The sequence below is a fragment of the Diplotaxodon limnothrissa genome, linkage group LG3 (genome assembly GCF_057381915.1).
Source record: "Diplotaxodon limnothrissa isolate DT_005_m linkage group LG3, D_limnothrissa_male_GT1.1, whole genome shotgun sequence".
Taxonomy (NCBI): domain Eukaryota; kingdom Metazoa; phylum Chordata; class Actinopteri; order Cichliformes; family Cichlidae; genus Diplotaxodon; species Diplotaxodon limnothrissa.
The window spans coordinates 27,126,446-27,147,634 of record NC_140598.1 but is presented as its reverse complement, the minus strand read 5'-3'; the positions used below and the strand labels follow the sequence as shown (position 1 = coordinate 27,147,634).

The 21,189-nt window shown below is 42.1% G+C and overlaps 1 protein-coding gene across 1 annotated transcript in view; it reads left to right on the top strand.

Moving 5' to 3' along the window:
• The first annotated feature begins 1,211 nt into the window (after positions 1–1,211).
• The window catches only part of LOC146635152 (uncharacterized), a 33,802-nt gene continuing 13,824 nt past the window's right edge, over positions 1,212–21,189 (top strand). The window contains exons 1-7 of the mRNA XM_085350040.1: positions 1,212–1,242; positions 2,022–2,057; positions 2,233–2,499; positions 2,579–2,824; positions 2,911–3,096; positions 4,827–4,891; positions 7,609–7,687. Of these exons, the coding sequence (XP_085206166.1) occupies positions 1,212–1,242; positions 2,022–2,057; positions 2,233–2,499; positions 2,579–2,824; positions 2,911–3,096; positions 4,827–4,891; positions 7,609–7,687 (910 nt within the window). The remainder of the gene's footprint in view (positions 1,243–2,021; positions 2,058–2,232; positions 2,500–2,578; positions 2,825–2,910; positions 3,097–4,826; positions 4,892–7,608; positions 7,688–21,189) is intronic.

Genomic DNA, 21,189 nt, shown 5'->3' with positions numbered 1-21,189 from the left:
CAAAATCTCGCAGGAATCCTCCATTATTCTGAGTATTACATTTCCACTTGCAGTGTGATCGTATAGTGGTAAATTTATACAACCAAAATAGAAAAACTTCAACACCATTAACATTGCATGTTAAATTTCCCAAATGAAAGGAATATAGAAATATATTTTAAAGCTGTACATGAAACAATGTAAATTCTCTAAACAGTGTGGCACAGTCACATACCTGCATTCACAACAAAAAGGCAATGGTTAGAATGCTCTCTTTTTAATGTCATGGGCAATCAGCACAAAATCTAAACGGGAAAGCAACAACAGAGTTAGCTAACTATGCTCCCATTTTGTTTCCTCTCCTCCCAATAAATAAATCTCACATAAAGGTGCTCTCAGTTCAACATAAACACTGGAGAAATGACCCGCAACAAATGATGTATAAACAACAAAAATAATCGGGTCCTCCCCACGACATTTGCGCATTCCTTACCTCGCAGGAATCCTCCATTATTCTGAGAATTACCCAGAATCCCTTGCCCTTTGTGAATGTTGCAGGGTGACTTTTTCAACAGTAGGTGGCGCCAATGTCCCATTTAGTGGGATTTAACTTCAACTCTAATTAACTATGTTACACATGTCCCCCGCCGCGAGTCCCGTGTTGTAGGCAGCGGTGCGGGATCTCAGAGCATCGCGGATGGTTTTATCCACCCAACACCAATAAACTAACAACCTTCAAATTAGTAGATAACCTGTTCTTCCTCCTGAGCTACAGGCACTCTTACAAGAAAGCATCAGCTTATTTGGGGCTATCTTGATGCTGCAGCACTTTTAGATGTGTCAAAACAGATAAACTTGATTCACATTAGTTTGTGGTTCCAATTCAGCACATTAATATCTAATATCGATTTAGTCGTTATCAATCTCTGGCATCCTTCCACAGCAATTCTTTTTGCCCCGTCTTCTATGCCTCACCCCCAACCAATCAAGGCAGCTGTCTACCCCTCCCTGACCCTGGTTCTGTTGGAGGGTTCTTCCTGTTAAATGAGTTTTTCCTTACCACTATCGCCAAGTGCTCACTCAAAGGAAATCATTTGATTGTTGAGGTCTCAGTGATTTATGTTCAGAGGCGAGTAAAGCCTGCCCTCTTCCTCCTGCTCAGAGGAAGAGGGCGGGCTTTACTTGGTGTCAGTGACAGAAATGAAAAAAAGCTCAAATGAGTGAGAAGGACGATGAAGGAAACATCTGTGCTGTGTCTGCTCTGTAAGTAGAATCTCTGTGTTTGTTTGAATTCTTGTACTTTGACTGTCTGCTCTCCTGATAACTGATGATGGAGGAGAAGACATGAAAAACAAATCAGGCTGAATTCAAGTTCAAAACACCACGAGGACCAACTGCAGGTCTGAACTGACTCTTTATCTTTGCTCAGGAGTCGAGGAAACACAGCAGGCAGTGAAAAGCTCAAATCATTCACTCATTATATCAACACAACTAGACAGTGAACACATGACTTTACTGGGTTGTTATAAGTAGTGGATATTTTCTATAAAATCTGTGTATTCAGTTCACATGATTGTAATCATTATGATCACTGTAAGAACTATATTTTAGATCAAACTTGTTTAGAAAGCAGTGAAGACTCCAACCTATGCAAATACTTTAATATCCATACAGGTTTTCCAGAAAGGATTGGATTTGTTGAGAAATGTTAATGAAGCTAAGTGATCCATAAATTATATTTAACGGTACAAGTGTCACAGAGGTGTAGTGGTAGTCATTCCAAACATCAGCTGGTGATAAATGTTTTCTACTGGCCACTCAAATACTTTTATTCTCCCTCATGGTTAAGTCTTTAAGATGATGGATGTGGATGGACCTTCCACCATTTAAACACTTTTTATCATTTTTTTTTCTTCAAACTTGGCATCAAATGGAAAATGAGCAGATATATCAGAGAGACAAGTTTGTGTGTTTGTCAGCTGTTTGTGTGGAGTTGTTCTTTATGTTCGCCTCAAATCAACCTGAGCATCATTTCTCTTTAGTTCTGATCTCACTGCTGAGCTGCACAACAAACCAAGGTCAGTAACCTTCTTCTGTCACAGTTTAAACCTGAGAAATGCTCACTGATATGACCTGATTGGGTTCATGCTTCACAATGGAGCTCAAATATAAAACTGAATGAAATAAGTAATTCAGAAAACACCTTTTATATTATTGTATCACATTGTCGGTTTTTCATTGTAACCCTGACAGCTCGTCTGACTGTGAGTCCCAGCAGCTCTCAGTTCTTTGAAGGAGACTTTGTGTCTCTGAGCTGTGAAGAGGACGACAGCTCTGCTGGATGGACTCTGAGGAGAAACACAAGCAAAGGACAGAGGACTCAGTGTGGAGGAGATGGGTGGGGAAAACCAGCTGATTCTTCCTGCAACATCACTTTGATGGTGCCTCATGACAGTGGAGTTTACTGGTGTGGGTCCAGAGAGGGTCCCATCAGTAACATGGTTAACCTGACAGTCACTGGTAAGCTGAGTGTGTGGAGTTAGTGTTGATGAAGCTGTGTGTAAATGGATGAAATGCTGTAGTTTGTCTCTGTGTTGAGGTGGATCAGTGATCCTGCAGAGTCCTGTCCTCCCTGTGATGGAGGGAGATGACGTCACTCTGCTCTGTAAAACAAAGACCACTCCCTCCAACCTCCCAGCTGCTTTCTATAAAGATGGCTCCCTCATCAGGAAGCAGCCTACAGGTCACATGACCATCCAGCATGTTTCCAGGTCTGATGAAGGCCTCTACAAGTGTGACATCAGCGGTCATGGAGAGTCTCCATCCAGCTGGATCACTGTCACAGGTGACACACTCACCTGTCTGTATTTCTGCAGCTTTCAACATTCACAATGTGACGACAACTTAATGACTGTGTTTGCTTTATTTTAGACAAACACACCACCACACCTCCACCTACCTCCACCTCTCCTCCTGGTTCCACCTCCATCACTCTTCCTCCATCACTCTCTCCTCCTGTTCTCTATGTGTTGTCATGTGTTGGATCAGTGTGTGTTGTGGTTCTACTGGTGTTACTGGTTCTGGTGGTGAGACGATGTGTTCACAGGAAACCTGAAGGTGAGACTTCCTGATTTTATATGTGTATATAGATGCATAGTTTTTAAATGGTTTTTATCCTGGATTTAAAGACCACCACTGAAACAGATGTGAAAAGGGAGATCATTCTAAAGCTTAGAGAAGCAACAACATCAAGAACAGATTTACATAGTCCATGTCACGGCCGAGGCCGAACCCGACAGCCAGACTCAAATGCAGATCATACTCAGAGGCAAGGATGAGTGTAATTAACAGAACTTTATTTTCTAGGGCCTGACAAATACTGTGAGCTATGAGAAATAACATGGGACTTCAATTATGGTGGTAAACAGGAGTGATGCTAAACTATGAGAAATAGTTGATTTACAAAAGCACCAGAGGATTGTGACGAGGGGATATGTACAGGGGCACGGGGCAGGAAACATGACCTGGAGGCTCTGAACTTTTGGCAGGTGGAGGAATGGCAAAGAAGGAGTGAGTGGTCAGAGTGAGCAGTTTTGGCCCGATTGAGTACTGTGACAGGAGGGCAAGCAGGTGAGTGAATCCGAGAGGTGCTGTGACACAAAGAGCTGCCAAGCACAAACCAGCTTCAGGATGAAAGCGTGTATTGCCAGGAGATGGAGGTAGCAGACAACAGGATAGTGTGGTTAGCTGAAGACTTGGCGAAGAGGAAGAAGACTGGTGAGCGCTGGTCTTAAGTACTGGCAGCTCAATTGCCAGCAGGTGTGGAGACATGCAGGAAAGCAGCGACTCTGCCCAGCGGTGGAACTGTGACTGAGTGGAAAAACCCAAGGACTCACCCAGACCATGACAGTCCAGATGAAAGAGTAATCCATCTGAGCTGGACAACTTAGAATGACTGGATACAAGTTGATCGAACAGTGTAGAAAAATGCTCTGCTGTATTTGAGCCGAAGCCTCAACAGCGTTGGACAGGTGCAACCTGTTTAAGAGCAGCACCAAGAGCAACAAGGAGCAAACCAGGTGCTTTTCAATGTCCCAAAGACATTTTATAAATCCAGAGCAGCGAGTGTCTGGAGGTCAGGCAGGCTCCATCCCTTGCTGTTTTCAAAACTCGTTTAAAAACATCTCTTCTCCTTGGGTTTTAACCTAAGTTGGGTCGTGATCTGTGTTAAACATTTTACCCTTTATATATTATATTTTGTACAGCACTTTGGTAAGCTATAATGTTGTTTTTGAAGGGCTTTAGAAATATAGTGAAAGGGATAAATAAAATGGGCACATGGTCAGAGAATGTAGCATCCTCGACATGTAAGTTACAGACAGATAACCCATTCTTGAGTGCCACCCTTAACAGATTAAATAAAATGAAAAGTGTCATGATCCTCGGCCATGTTGGCCCAGTATTCTTAGTTTTCATGTATTTTTGTATTTTGTTCCTTATTTAGGCCATGCTTCCTGGGTTGCCCTGTTACGTTGTTCCTTATGTGTTTTCCCCTTATGACTCTTACCCCCTGTGTGCCCCTCTGTGTATTTGTGAGCCTTCGTCTCTCCTTGTGTTTTATTCCATGTTTTCCCCAGCCTGTTATGTCTGTGTTCTCCCCGTGCTCTCTCTCCTCCTGTCTGAACCTCTGTACTCCCTGTTTTACTTTGACAGTCTCTCGTCAGTATGGGTCATGTTGTGTTCACTCCTGCCCTGTCTCGTTATGATTATCTGTGTCAGCTGTGTTCCCCGTGTGCTCCCACTTCCCTCGTTGACCCTCTGAGTATTTATGTGCATGTCTCCCTCAGGTCAGTGTCGCGTCGTCAATGTCTTCTCCCCGAACCTGTGTCTTTCTGTGTTCCCACGGTCTTCTGTTAGTATTCCCAGTTTAGTTCTGTTCCTTTGTGAAACCTGCAATAAAGCAGTGATTTTGAGTTCAGTTCCTGCCTCCGTGAGTTTTGCGTTTGGGTCCTCATCTGCCTCCACACAGCCGGTTCATGACAGAAAAGAGTTTATGAAGTCCATGAAGTCCTTAGCCAGGGGGCTTCCCTGGGCAACAGATGTGAATATTAAAATCACAGAGTAGCAGGATCTGGTCATATTGTGATGCACTGTCAGCGAGAATGTCAGAGAACTGAGATAAAAAAAAATAAATCATTATTATATTTAGGAGGCAGTTAAACCACTGCACACAGCAGCGAGTGGCCCAGTTCACACAAACAAAGTTCAAAGGTGGTGTAGCATCTTCTTGAGGATAGCTGCTTAAAGGCGAAGTGTGCTTTAAAAACAACAGCTAACCACAAACAGAAGATCTTGGAGCACTAAAATAAGCAAAGCCAGCTGGCAGTAGTTAAGAAAAGGTGCTTAAGTCACCAGGTGAAGTCCAAGTTTCTGTCAGACAGAGGAAATCCAATGCATGGGAAGAAAAGACATTTTCATTTGCCACTGATCTGACATTTATTAAACCCAACCTGAGGGGAGCTGGGTCGGAGACTTCCCCTGCAGCAACAACCTGAGCCACAGGTCGAATGTTGGATAAAGTCGCTCCCTACCAACGCAAATGGCGAAGAGGCAGGGATTGAAGAGGGCTCCTCTTGATCGAGCCAACAAAGGGAACCAACCAGGAGTCCGCAGGGTCCACATCATGGCACCAGGATTCATGGAAAAGATTGATGAATGAAGTGAAGATTGTTGGGAAGGTAAGAAATCCAGTCTCAGCTTAGCGAGGTGACCTCCACAGGTACCCCGTTTCCTATGTCGCTTGCGCATAGATGGTGGCGGTGGTATGGGAATCCAGCACAATGGTATTGCTTCCAGATGAGGATGCAGAGAATCTTGGCTACATTTACCAAGCAGAGCTAAAACTTTGGGCCATGAACCTATTTTCAGTGTCTGGCAATCACAAGACAGTGTGGAACTGAGATGCTGTACAACGTTGGCTAAAAACAATAAAATGAGACAAATAAGAGAGAGCGGTAGATGGCGTGCCAACCACAGGTGCCATTTTGAATCACACGAATAACAACAATTATTACAATACATTAAAATGTAGGAATGTTGACAAAATGTTTTTTTTTTCTTGAGTAACTTTCCAGTGACAATTTTTACAGTAATTGATCTTAAATTTGGTTCATTTCAGCAGAAGAAAACATGACATACTGCAACATCAAAACATCACACTGTCGAAAACATCCAATCAAGCAATGCAGAGGTAATGTTCATTCTTTTTGGGTTTTTCTTTTCTTTTTTCATGGTCTAGTTCTTGTTTTTTGAGATCAGATCTGTCAGAAGAGAAGAGTTATTTTAGAAAATTGGAACACTGTTGGAAAGGGGTGGTTTTTGCAACCAAAAGTGACTATTTTGTATTTAGAAAAGCTTTGTTTTAAGCTAAATACATTGATATTATGTGGTCAGACACAGATGGCTGCTAATTACTGCTAACTAACCACCAAAACTGGAGCTCAGACTTTGTGAATAGTCTGGTAGTACAGTTAACTACACACCAGCCATATTATTGGCCAGAATAGAAATTGCATTAAAAAAGCTCAGACGGTACAGTAGTCCAGTGGTCCACTACGGGGGATTCCGATTAGGTAGCAGACAGCTCACAGCTACAGCCTACTGCCTGTGTCATCAGCAACCTGTCTGTCAAAGAGGCCACCGCCCAGTTAATGCAAACTTTAAGATTTTGAAAAGTTTGTATAAATTTTACTACTAAACACTGAAAAAACAAAAAACAAAAACCTAAAGACATAAAATGTATAACTGCTGAGTTGTTAGAATTGCTTCCTTTGGCAAAAGTCTTTCTGACTTGGTTTAAGTTTGATGCTGATTGTGATTACGGTTGATATATATATATATATATATATATATATATATAATGGATGAGGACATTATGGAGTATGCGAGTGAAGAAAATGTGTGATGTAACAAGAATTGTTTCAGTTTACATTTATCCTTTCACTTCCATTGATGCATACTTTTTTTTATTTGCTTCCTTGTCCAAAATGGAACACCTTGATCATTTTAATCAGATATGATATGAGTTTGTCTTTAAAGTTTGCTGTCGCGTATTATCCGTTACTATTTCTGTACTGGACTGTGTGTTTGTGGTCTGTGGTTAACTGAAGCTAACAGCTCTGCAGTCGTCCAGCATCCTGTTTCTGATAGAAAGAAAACACGTCAGCTGCAGGTGTTTCAACACAAGGGGGTAAACAAGACAGACAAGTTAATAATGACTCTAATGAATACGCTCATTAATTCATTTACTCTGGTATTATTCACAGTTAACCTTTGGGTGCCCTTGTTCCTTCATATTAATGTGACACCAATATTTTGAATTCAGCTTATGTCTGTGTATATTTTCAAAATTCTGAAATGTTTGAAACATTTCTATTCTTTTAGTATCCTGACATGCTGAGTCAATACACTAATCCTGATGATGAACAGTCATGTTTCCAGTGTTTTCAATTACTTTTTGTATCCAAATTGTTTCTTGTCTAAGTATTTCTGCAGTAGCATTAATATATAACCTCTGCTATGAGTTGTTCTGCCTGCACTGATGTCTTCTGTGTGTCCTTTATTGTGCAGGGAGTGATCCAGCTGCTGTTTACTCAAACTGGTGACAGCACTTATGAAGAAATCATGGTGAAAGGAAGCCAAAATAAAGGTAAGTCTGCTAGTGATTGTTTTCATCATTGTTCATGTCGACAGAGTGGCCTTACACTGTAATGATTTCCACATTTATCTAACACGTATTAAGTCTCAGTTTGATTCTGGGAGGAGACAAAAATCCAGAGCTCCAAGTCATTATCTCTCAAAAAACATTAGACACAAGAACAACGCTAAATTATTCTTTTTTGACAAATTGTCAGGCAATCTATTTATTCCAGATAATCACAAGGAACCTTCCCAATGCCTGACAGATAAAGAATTCCACAGATAATTAAGGCAGCTAAACTTCATTTCCAGGAATAGTTGTTTTCCCCATGTGAGCTGGTCATTTAGCAGTTCTATCAAAAAAACACAGGCTGAGAAAGAGTCAGAAATCTTCCACTCTACTTTACTGATCAACCAACCAACCAACATATATGTGTAACAGCTTTAATATTTTCAACTTTTTATTTATTGATCGACTCAGTTGGCTTCTATCGAAATGTAAATGAGCCCAAGTCCTAATCACACTCTAGATCTTGTGCTGACTGTTGCTGATTTCATGAAACCCCTTTTTGGTCTTCATAGCTTAAAAATTGGACAATAATGGACTACACAACTCTGCTGATAAGTCATCTCTATCCAATCAGTTTGACTACATTTAGCTGGACTTAAGCAGACAGTAGGTCTCTGAACACCTCATTCAGCTGCATCTGTCCTGTGTCACATCATCAGTAACAAACACTTTGTTTGTTTGACACTTTGAGTCAATTGTCCCATTTTGTTTGGTCTGTTTGAAAAGAGGTTGTCACATGTTAAGGAGCTGAAACTCCTAAACCTTTCAGCCATTATTTTTATTTATTGAATCATTTTTCTTGTTATTTCTTTTTTTTTGTACAGCATGTATTCAAGATCAGGTTCAACTGTTACATGATAAACATATATGAAAATATATTTATATTGAAGAATATCAATATAGCATTGGTTGGTCCAAATGTGCAGTTTACTTTGGTCAATTTTGACTAATAATCTAGACCATGGTATAGGCTGACCTTGTATGGCCCAGATGTCAGGTGTGGTATGACTTTTAGAAGTGCTGTAACTAAGCAGTTAGTCTGAAAGCAGGTCAGGTGTATCTTCTAAATCTACTTTTGGCAGCAGGATGTAACCAGGATGAATTTGTTGTGAATGTGAGGCGTATAATGAGACATATGAACAGACTAAAAGTCTTTAACTGTGTGTTCAGGGTGAAAAACTGTCCCTTTAATACAATGAATTATTTTGACTTCTGCATGTAAAACCACAGCAGCAGCTTCCTGCTGTTGATTCTAGTGAACCATAGGCTGAAAACACTTTCATACTGTGTTGCTGCTTGGCTAAAAATAGTGTTGTGAGAACACACTTGCTTTGGCCTCTGTGGGGAGGGGTGCCAGTTTGCATTAACAAAAGATGGCAGCTTTGTGGTCGCGCAGTTTTACTCACACAAACACCCCCAGTTTGTTGTAGTCTGTTGTTGTTTCTCAGCAGGTGTTAAAAAGTGGTAAAAACTGTGAAGAGAATAATTGTTCCTGTTTCCTGTTTTTATTTTTTATTTTCATTAAAATACGTAACCAACAGCTTGGAAAATAGATTATACATTTGTATCATACTAATTATATTATGGTAAATGGCCTGTATTTATATAGCGCTTTACTAGTCCCTAAGGACCCCAAAGCGCTTTACATATCCAGTCATCCACCCATTCACACACACATTCACACACTGATATTATCAAAATCAGTTTTCCATTCATATTTAGAATTTTATGGCAGGGTCATATGAGAAGTGCGGAAGTGAGAGGCTTGTGAAATGGGATGCTTCGTCGCACTGTTCAGGTAGCCTAGCAACCATGATACTAACCGCGAGAAAGGAGAAAAATGTTTTGTTGGTCATTTATTTTTGTCATGACATCACTTTGATTAGTTGAGTATCTGAGGCTGAGACCACGGGACTGTAAAACATGATTGTTGGGCTTCATTTCTGTGCTGAACAGTCGTTTAAGATTAGTTAGTAAATAACAATCAGTTAATGTTGTTCATGAGACTAAAGTCATCTCACTGTGATAATGTAAATATAATATGGACAATATTATAGTATTGTCAGATTATTATGATATATATATATATATATATATACACACACACACACACACACACACACACACACACACACACACACACACACACACAGCTGGATACTGGAATGCCTAGAATTGTACAAGATCAATGGGACCCTAAGAGCTTTCATCAGGAACTCAATGGGGATGTGGCGTACAACACTAGAGGCCAACTCCAAGCCCATAGCACAAGTCACCATCAAGTGCGGGATCTACCAAGGAGATGCTCTGTCCCCACTGCTGTTCTGCATAGGCCTGAACCCCCTCAGTGAGATCATTAACAAGACTGGCTACGGATACCGACTACGGAACGGAGCAGTTGTCAGCCACCTCCTGTACATGGATGACATCAAGCTGTATGCCAAGAGTGAACGAGACATCGATTCACTGATCCACACTACCAGGCTATACAGCAATGACATTGGAATGTCGTTCGGACTGGAGAAGTGTAGTCGGATGGTAACAAAGAGAGGGAAGGTAGTCAGAACTGAGGGGATTGAACTACCAGAAGGCAACATTGCAGACATAGAGGACAGTTACAAGTACCTGGGGATCCCGCAGGCAAATGGGAACCATGAAGAGGCCGCTAGAAAGGCTGCAACCACCAAGTACCTGCAGAGGGTCAGGCAAGTCCTGAGGAGTCAGCTGAATGGTAAGAACAAGATCCGGGCCATCAACACGTACGCCCTGCCCGTGATCAGGTACCCTGCTGGGGTAATAGGCTGGCCAAAGGAGGAGATAGAAGCCACTGACATAAAGACAAGAAAGCTCCTTACCATGCATGGAGGGTTTCACCCCAAGTCCAGCACCCTGAGGCTGTACGCTAAGCGGAAGGAAGGGGGCCGGGGACTGGTGAGTGTCAGCACCACAGTCCAGGATGAGACAACGAACACCAAGAATACATTGGGAAGATGGCCCCAACTGACCGAGTGCTCAGTGAATACCTCAGGCAGCAGAAACCCAAGAAAGAGGAGGGAGACGAGGAACCATCATGGAAGGACAGGCCCCTGCACGGTATGAACCACCGGCAGATAGAGGAGGTTGCTGATATCCAGAAATCCTACCAGTGGCTGGACAAAGCTGGACTGAAAGACAGCACAGAGGCACTAATCATGGCAGCACAAGAACAAGCTCTGAGTACAAGATCCATAGAGGCTGGGGTCTATCACACCAGGCAAAACCCCAGGTGCAGGCTGTGTAAAGATGCCCCAGAGACAATCCAGCACATAACAGCAGGGTGCAAGATGCTAGCAGGCAAGGCATACATGGAACGCCATAACCAAGTGGCCGGCATAGTGTACAGGAACATCTGTGCCGAGTATAACCTGGAAGTCCCGAGGTCAAAATGGGAGATGCCCCCAAGGGTGGTGGAGAATGACCGAGCTAAGATCCTGTGGGACTTCCAGATACAGACGGACAAAATGGTGGTGGCTAACCAACCGGACATAGTGGTGGTAGACAAACAGAAGAAGACGGCCGTAGTGATCGATGTAGCGGTTCCGAATGACAGCAATATCAGCAAGAAGGAACACGAGAAGCTGGAGAAATACCAAGGGCTCAGAGAAGAGCTCGAGAGGATGTGGAGGGTGAAGGTAATGGTGGTCCCCGTGGTAATCGGAGCACTAGGTGCGGTGACTCCCAAGCTAGGCGAGTGGCTCCAGCAGATCCCAGGAATAACATCGGAGATCTCTGTCCAGAAGAGTGCAGTCCTGGGAACAGCTAAGATACTGCGCAGGACCCTCAAGCTCCCAGGCCTCTGGTAGAGGACCCGAGCTTGAAGGATAAACCGCTCGCAGGGGCGTGCTGGGTGTTTTATTTATTTATATATATATATATATATATTAGGGGTGCAACAACACAAAATTCACGGTTCGATATTTTTTCGATACAAAAAAATGTTCATGCCTTTTTAATTTGTCATTTATTAAAATTATAAATATATATTTTAACTCAAAAGTACAGTTTTTAAATTTAACCCTAACCCTTGTGCGTGTTTTTTATTTTGACAGCGAATGTGCACCTGCGGGCCACTTATGTGCAGCCCTGGTTATTTAGCTCGTCATATTGCAGCCACAGAAATTCTTTTGTCCATGAAACCATAAAGCTGCACTTTCTTTTTGCCTTATAGTCTGATTTGTCATAACTTCTCCGTTTTGTGGTAAGCTTTTCTTTGGCTGTCACTTCTTCACCCTGGCCTGTCTTATTTGGCTCAGCAGAACAGAAATATAAATCCTGCTGCTTTTACACACGCACTCACATAAGCTCAGCGATTCTCTGCGCGATCAACCTCTCACATGTTTAAGCTTGCTGCGGGAGATTTCACTTGTCATTTTTGCATAGTAAGCTAACAATTAATAAGACTATGTCAGAGGAATTGGTGCACAAATGATCATCACTCACAGATCAGTGCTGTCGCTCTTTATACACAGTTCGCACGATTGCAAAGTGAAAGCAAAAAAACAAGCGCAAATTCAAACGCGATTTCAATATGTCACATATTGACAGTGGCTCACCGATGCCAATGACATAATTACCCAGCTACATTTCTGAAAGAATGCAAAAGCATTGACATATATTTTTCCTTCCTACAATAGCCCGATGGGCAGGGCAGAGATAGATTTTGGTAGCCCGACTGAAAAAATATTGCGAGCCCTGTATCTGATTGAGGAATCACTCATCTTTGGAAAAGAGAGTTCATTACAGAGAAATGGCTCTTTCCAAAATAAAAGCTATACTATCCGCTTCTTCTGGGCTATATTCTCAGCAGCATATTAAACATATCAGGTCCCCATAAGGAGAAATATGTGCTAACAGCTGTCTAAATGACTCGGCTAAAGTTAGTAGCATGCTTGCTTGTTTTTGTCTGCTTCCACTTGTCTTTGCACTAGGATGATGTCGGCGTAAATGTGCAGTCATATTCGTTGTGTTCCCACTAGTGCTTTCAGGTTAATCTCGTTGAAATGACCTTAACGCCACAACACGGCAAATCTCCGTTAACGAGCTACCGTCGATCGCCCCGTGCATGGGGCTAGATGGCCAACACGTTAACGAGCTAACTGCGCTAACACACTAGTTCCCACCCATGTAATTGAGCATTGCATGGCACATCCAACATACTGTTTTACTTTAGTCCATGACTCGCTTACCTTCAGGGTCATAACTGTTAGATATTTTAGTATTATGGGAGCATGTACTGGGTACTTGTTTTTATGATATTAGACAAGAAGATTCTGTGACTCAACAAGGCTCTTTATGTTAACCGTCATTTTCTCTTGCTTTGTCAACTCAAGATTTTATGGTGTGAAAGTAGATACTAAGGTTGGAGGGAAAACACCAACAAATCACTCTTTTACTTATCACGCCCTTGCAGAAGATGTTTATGTGAAGACCATCTGGGTTGTGTCAGAACTCACGGATGTAGGAGACCTCTGTATAAGATTTATAGGCCTTGAGAGTGCATCTTACTGCAATTGTAGAACAAAGGATTCTAACTGTCTAGTGTTTAACGGACCTGGCAAAGGTGTGTTGAGATACGATTGTAGAAGGCCTCTTTCAGAGCGGGGGGGACCTTCCTTATATGGTTCTAACTTGAAACTTGTTGACACACGAACTTTCTGCCTATAAATACCGCTGCACAGAAGAATAAAACTTTGAGTTGATTTTGGAAAAGCAACCTGAACAGTCTCTGTATCATTTTGTTCTCCTAACTGCTCCCGACGTCGTAACTAACCCGCTGACGGCATATCTGAGTGTTACTTGAGAATATATTGCTGAGTGTTACTTAAGAATAATTTTGAATCTTATAGGGTAAAGACGAAACTCTGCTTATAGACGCCCACGCCTCGGGGAAACCCGATCCACGGACCAGACCCGGGACGGAGTTTCTTGCAATATGTCACATGAAAACCAAAATAATTCCAAACACCAGATCTGAATGAGGGTGGGGGGGAGGTCCATGTTGCAAGGAGAGCTTAACTTCTGTCTCGCTAGCTTGCCCTGCGCTCTTCCTTCTGACGATGCTGTCTGTGTTGAGCGCTCAGTGGATCTGCGCTCGACAGTGCAGCCTAGGCGGAGTAGTCGAACGCAGATTCACTGAGCGCTCAACACAGAGAGCATCGTCAGAAGGAAAGTTGATAAAATAAATTACAAATTTTGTATTGTTCGATACATATGCGTACCGAACCGAAAGCACTGTATCGAACGGTTCAATATCGATACGAATATCGTTGCACCCCTAAAATAAATAAATATATATATATATATATATATATATATATATATATATATAAAAAACACCCAGCACGCCCCTGCGGGCGGTTTATCCTTCAAGCTCGGGTCCTCTACCAGAGGCCTGGGCGCTTGAGGGTCCTGCGCAGTATCTTAGCTGTTCCCAGGACTGCGCTCTTCTGGACAGAGATCTCCGATGTTGTTCCCGGGATCTGCTGGAGCCACTCGCCTATCTTGGGAGTCACCGCACCTAGTGCTCCGATTACCACGGGGACCACCGTTACCTTCACCCTCCACATCCTCTCGAGCTCTTCTCTGAGCCCTTGGTATTTCTCCAGCTTCTCGTGTTCCTTCTTCCTGATATTGCTGTCATTCGGAACCGCTACATCGATCACTACGGCCGTCTTCTTCTGTTTGTCTACCACCACTATGTCCGGTTGGTTAGCCACCACCATTTTGTCCGTCTGTATCTGGAAGTCCCACAGGATCTTAGCTCGGTCATTCTCCACCACCCTTGGGGGCATCTCCCATTTTGACCTCGGGACTTCCAGGTTATACTCGGCACAGATGTTCCTGTACACTATGCCGGCCACTTGGTTATGGCGTTCCATGTATGCCTTGCCTGCTAGCATCTTGCACCCTGCTGTTATGTGCTGGATTGTCTCTGGGGCATCTTTACACAGCCTGCACCTGGGGTCTTGCCTGGTGTGATAGACCCCAGCCTCTATGGATCTTGTGCTCAGAGCTTGTTCTTGTGCTGCCATGATTAGTGCCTCTGTGCTGTCTTTCAGTCCAGCTTTGTCCAGCCACTGGTAGGATTTCTGGATATCAGCCACCTCCTCTATCTGCCGGTGGTACATACCGTGCAGGGGCCTGTCCTTCCATGCTGGTTCCTCGTCTCCCTCCTCTTTCTTGGGTTTCTGCTGCCTGAGGTGTGTATATATATATATATATATATATATATATATATATATATATATAAATAACCTCTTTGGCCGCTCCTTTCTGCTGTATTTTGCGGCAAAATTATCCACACCCACCACCGCGCTATGAATTGTGGGATATATGGGACCACCTGTCAGACCATCCGACAGGTAAAAGGAGCCGTCCTCAAAACAGAAAAATCCCACTACTTTGGAGGAGTTGTCACTGCTATTGGATACTTTGCTGGAACACAGTAAAGCTGTGGGTCGTGGGAATGAAAGGAGTTGTCACTGCTATAATGCCATAATGTTTTATCTAGGGGTCTAGATTTATGCCTGTAGTGCACTGGCGTGTAAATAATTTGCATTTACTGAATATGTACTGACTGAGTCCCACTGTTCAAAAGTTGAATAAACAAACAAACTAATTTTTGCCTCTTTTTTTTAAAACTTAAAACCATTTTATAGAACATCACATCAGTTACAGTGTAGAATCCATGTCATTTATAGTTTACAAATGACAAAATGTTTACACAAAATCATGAGTGTTTACATGATATCACCCACTACTAACATTACTTTATTTACTGTATCTTTTGAAAAAATACAGCAATTTTAACAGCACAAGACTTTAGAATATTTAACAGGAGCAGGTTTCATTCTTCCCTGGTTTTATTATCACACTGTTCACCAAAATGCAGCAAACCTTTACCATCTTATCCAGGAGGGTCACCTCTTCACCCTCACATGGAAGAAGTAATCTGATTGACATGGTGGTATGTTTGAAGCAGGTCCCTTGTGTAGCGCTGGAACCCAGTCATGATGTTTCATCCATTTCATCGGCTGGTTTGCTGCAATAATGCCAAATAATTAGCAACTCTATAAATAGAAGGTAGTTCTGCAAAATCACTCAGTAGGATGTTTGTTCTAATTTGCTATGAGCTCAGAGCGCATCGAAAATAAAACTAATAGGCTATAAAGAGTGATATGAACATATTTAGAACTTACCGGAATGAAAATGTCTGGAGCACCAACAGATATTTGGAGATGGAAGAGAACTGCACGTCAGCTCGTCTCACAGCTGCTCTCCAGGCTAGACGCCTTCGTTTGGTAACATCGATACACGAGCTGCCTCATGTTGCTTCCAGGTTGGGAAAGAATGAAAAGATAAACAATTTTCAAGATTATTCTCTTGCCCACACAGCAAATACAAACCATGGCTGTTGTGTGTGCCTTCGCTCCCTTTTCACTTGCGCTAGACCCCCAAAATGGCGGATCGGGCCAAAATGCTTTCCACGCCCACCCCCGTGACATCACGCTCCAAAGCCCTATTGGGACACCGCCACTGTGTCTCATTCAGTCTGTGTCGCGTCGTCTGTGTTCCACGCCCTATGTCATGTCAGGTTTCAAGTCTCTGTGCAGGTCATGACTCATGATGCTTATTCTTATATTTCATAGTTCCTTCATGTTCTGGCACAGTCTTGTTCATGGTCTCACTGTTCTTCCCAGTTTAGGTTCCTGTTTAGTTGTTGTCCCTGTTCAGCTCTTGTTTAGTTTAGTTCATGTACTCCAGCCTCAAATAAAGGCTCGCTTTTCTTTAAAGTTAATTTTGTCTGCTCATCTGTGTCCGCACCTGGGTCCTCCAAACACTCGACCACACGGTCAGCCACTGCGGACCGTGACAGTCTGACTCTTGTAACATAATTGGTTTTGTGGGTTCCAGGTTTTATTTTATGTATTTATTTATTTAGTTTTATTTCAATAAGCAGCTAAAGTGTAGGCAGTGCAGGAAGTAAAGTATTTTATATCTGAGCTCGTTCCCAGTAAAGTCTGAACTGGGACTGCACGTGATGCAGAGTGGTGGACATTTGAGGTTTTATTTAACTACACAGCTTGTAATCATGTTTTCTGTTGTTTGAACTGTGTGTGTTTGTGTTCAGACTTTAAACCAGAGCCAGACGTCGTCTACTCTTCACTGAAGTAGCCCACCAGTCCAACCACTGATGTCCAGCTGCTGGTCTCTAACTGGTTACCCAGCACCTCAGACAAGGAGACAACCACAAGTTCAAAAGATTACTCAGATTTTTTTCCACTTATTTAAACTCATATGCTTCAAAAATCACATAAGTTTAACTGGAATTATTTTAGTACTTAAAATAAACAATGATAATAAAGTCACTCTATGAGTTTGGCACTTTGTTCTGTTTCCCATACTAGTGATTTTGTTTCACTATAGGATTAATAAACCTTTGTTCACACTTTTTCTTCTCATGTGGTTCTTTTGTTTTTGACAAAATATAAAGGATAACCATTTTAATAAAGTCAAAACCAGAAATTTTAAAACCAGAAAATAATTTTATTTTGTACAGTTTCCTCCTTTTAAAGAAGCAGCTGTGTGTGTATAAATATGGAGGCTCAATGCTGTCTGTGTAAAATAAAGGAAAGCAAATAATAAAAATACAGAATCATTCTTACACTTAATGTGAAATTAGCCAGAGGGATAAAATTATTTACTTCATGACTCTGGCCCTAAACCAAGCAGTTATCAGCCCTCATATGAGTCCTGCATATAGTTGTCATTTAGATTCAGTGGATTAACTGATTCACTTTTATTAAAGCTTCACTTTACTATTTACAGATAAACATCATGTGGAGTTAGTGTAAATCATTTGAAACACATCATATCAAATGAATTCAATCAGTTTTATCATCTGAAGAACCAGAAGCTCTCAAACTTTATCTGAAACAATATCAAGAAGAAAATCACCTCAGTCACAAAGAGGAAATGTACTCAGTTACTCTCCTGTACTCTAATTACAGTCATGTGATTTCCAGGAAGTGCTGCAGAAGCTGCAGGTGCTCTCTCTCCCTGCAGACTATTTGCTGCTGCTCATCTTTTCCGTTTTTTTCTCTGTTTGTGTTTCTGCTGCTTCTTTGTCCTCACTGTAAACAGTTGTACTGAGAGACTCCTGCACTGATGTTTCATAGGAAAGTCCAAACAGCCTCACTGGCTCTCTGTCTCGTTCATCACAGTTCTAAACACATATTTAAGTGAATATAATCTTCACCCTCAGTTAAAATAACTTTTATTAAGAACAGCACATCCTCAGTATTACTATAAAATAATTATTGATGTTCTGATGATCCATGTTAGTATTTAAAGTCACACTTCTCTCTCTAGTGGCCATATATAAACCACGTGTGAGGATAGGGTCCATTCTCCTCTACTTGTCCTTAACAGGGTCCTAGTGGACAACAGATCAGCAGGACTAACACAGAGAGACAGATTTCCATGTGCACTTAAACTTATGGGCAATTTAAAATCACCAATTAACCCAGATAACTGTTTTGGACTGTGGGAGACAGTCAGACCTGACCCATGCAAACACAGGGTGAACACTCCACACAGAAAGGCCCCAGTGAGATGGTGGAATCGATCCCAAAAGCCACTGTGTTGCCCTGGGAGGATGGTGTTCATGTAAAATTAGAATCATAGTGTCCCAGTCAGTCATCAGTGTGTCTCTGCACAGCTGTAATTAAAATGTTTTCCATACGTCATCCATCTGTGCTTGGTGCCAAGGCTGAGATAAACGAGGAGTTTTCTCATAAAGAGGAAGAAACAGTACTCCAAGAACAGACAAAGCCCAGCAGAAACCTTGAAGAGGAGCCTCGTCTGCCACCCCGGAAGAGCTTCAGAAAGGAGAGACATCCGAGGCAAGAAGAGGGGTCCCCATTTGCCTCCAACTCTCTCAACAACACCAACGACCAGGACCAGGGACCACGATCTTCCCCAGTCCCCCAAACCCCTGACAGGCCATCACCCTCCTCCCCCTCCCTTTCTCCTCCCTTTCTCCCTCCTCCCCACACCTGAAATTCACTGAGGAGATGATGGAGCAGGACAATGCTGGGCTCAGATCTACCTCCCGGTCCAATCCCTTTTTGTCCCCCATAAACCCCCCACCAGAGCAGCCAAAGGTTCGCCATCGAGCCCCACCCTCAACAGAGCAATCGAAGTTACATTGCCCAGCCTCGCCCCCCTTAGTTCCTCCTTACCACCTTCATGCTCTGTCTCCGCAGTCTGATGTGTGATGTGTGGAGGGTCCGGGCTGTGAGGATTATGGCAGTGGTGACTTTTCCCAGGAGAAGCTGGGACCCTGTTTACTAGAAGGTTTTAAAATCTCTGTACTCTTAGGTGACAGAAGGAGACATGTGGCCTGGTCAAAACACAGAGAGGTGCACTCTAAAAGACCTTTGAACATAGTAAACATACCTTGTGTGCCACAGACTGCTCCCAAACACGAGGGAACAAGTAATACCTCTAAATCACTTAAGTTGGCTTTATTAAACATTAGATCTCTAGCTGGGAAAACATTTTTAATTAATGATTTAATCACTGAGCACAGCCTTGATTTTATGTTTTTAACTGAAACTTGGTTGGACCAAAGTAACAGTGGAGCTGTTCTCATCGAGACGACCCCTCCTAACTACAGTTTTATCAGTGAGGCCAGGGTGAGCAGGAGAGGAGGGGGGGTTGCTGTCTTATTTAATGAATCATTTCAATGTAAGCAGCTATCTCCTGGAAGTTTTCAGTCTTTGGAATATGTGGCTTTACAGCTGAAGGCCCCATCCAAAGTTGTTTCTTAATGTTTACAGGCCTCCCAAATACTGCACAGACTTTTTTTAATGACCTCAGTGAACTGCTGTCTGTGATCTGTGTTGATTTCGACTGTGTAATTATTGTTGGGGATTTTAACATCCATGTGGACAACCCTCAGGACAAAGGGACTAAAGACCTGAGTAACACTCTGGGCAACTTTGGGCTGACTCAGCATGTAACAGAGGCCACACATAATACAGGACACACTCTTGACCTACTGATCTCCAAGAGCCTGAGCATTTCAAACATTACTGTGTCTGATGTGGGCGTGTCTGATCATTACTGTGTTTTCTTTGAAAGTAAAATTTCAGTAAAATATATCAACAGCAGTGATCACAAAACGGTGTTGATAGGTTTGTAGCTTGAACCTATTCGCTGGAACGTTGAAGGCAATATAATTACTAGAGATGGCACGATACCACTTTTTTATGTCCGATACCGATATCATAAATTTGGATATCTGCCGATACCGATATGAATCCGATATAGTGTTTTTTAATCAACAAAACTGTTTTTTAAAATATCTTGCTACATTTTGCAAGTCTGCAAGTTCATACTCAAGTTTAAAACAACAACTACACTAAAGCTATTCTGTTATACCTGTATACAAAAAAAATATTTCATAGTTCAGCAATACTGATCAATCTAATAAACTTAGACCTACACCATCCTCCCTATTCTGGTATTTTAAAGAGTACTTAGCGTAAATATTAAGCAACCTAACTAATAGGGTTCCAACTCCCAGCAACAACAAAAATAAATAAATAAAAAATAGGGAACCACCCCTCACGCGCCACCTCATGATGCTTAATCGACGTAATCAACCTTAATTTGATGCAGTGTGAAAAAAAATGCACAGAAATCAATTATTTTTCAAGAAATATTAAATAGATTCAACATCTTCAACAAAATTGCAGACTGCACAGATGGTACCTTCCCAAAGTAAAAAGTACTATAGCTTACTAGGGTATATATATATTAGACTTTATAGTCACTATATACAGTAATTGACTTCTATTCATTTTACATCAAATTAAAACTTTGGGTGTCAGATAATTATTTATTAACAGCTCGACATTTTAAATGAGAATAAGAAAGAAAAGTACGTCTTTGTGCCCCCTTTTCCCTGTTCATGCCCTATCAGCCCCCCTGGCTAAACTTTGCTAGATCCGCCCCTGCACAGTTACCAGCCGTCAGCTACGTAGAAAAAGATCCTGGTGTAGAAAGTAATATTAAATACATTCTAACAACAGATGATCAAGCTTAAACGTGCTGCTGTTGTTCAGCCGCTGGTTTCCTCTTTCTGGCGCAAAGTGGACCAAAAAACAAACAAGAGAGACGGACTCGCGGCAGAAAAGCCGATCAGCTGATCATTGAGCAGTTTCACGATTGAAGTAGCAGCCGGAGAGCGAGAGGCAGTCGCTCGTTAAGCTTAACGCAGGAATGCTTTACAAACATTCAGAGATGGACTTACACACTTGCTTTACTTCTCTCGGGGATAACTTTGTCGGAGATGAAATGCCAGGTTGCTAGCAAAGCTCCAAATGCTATCCAGA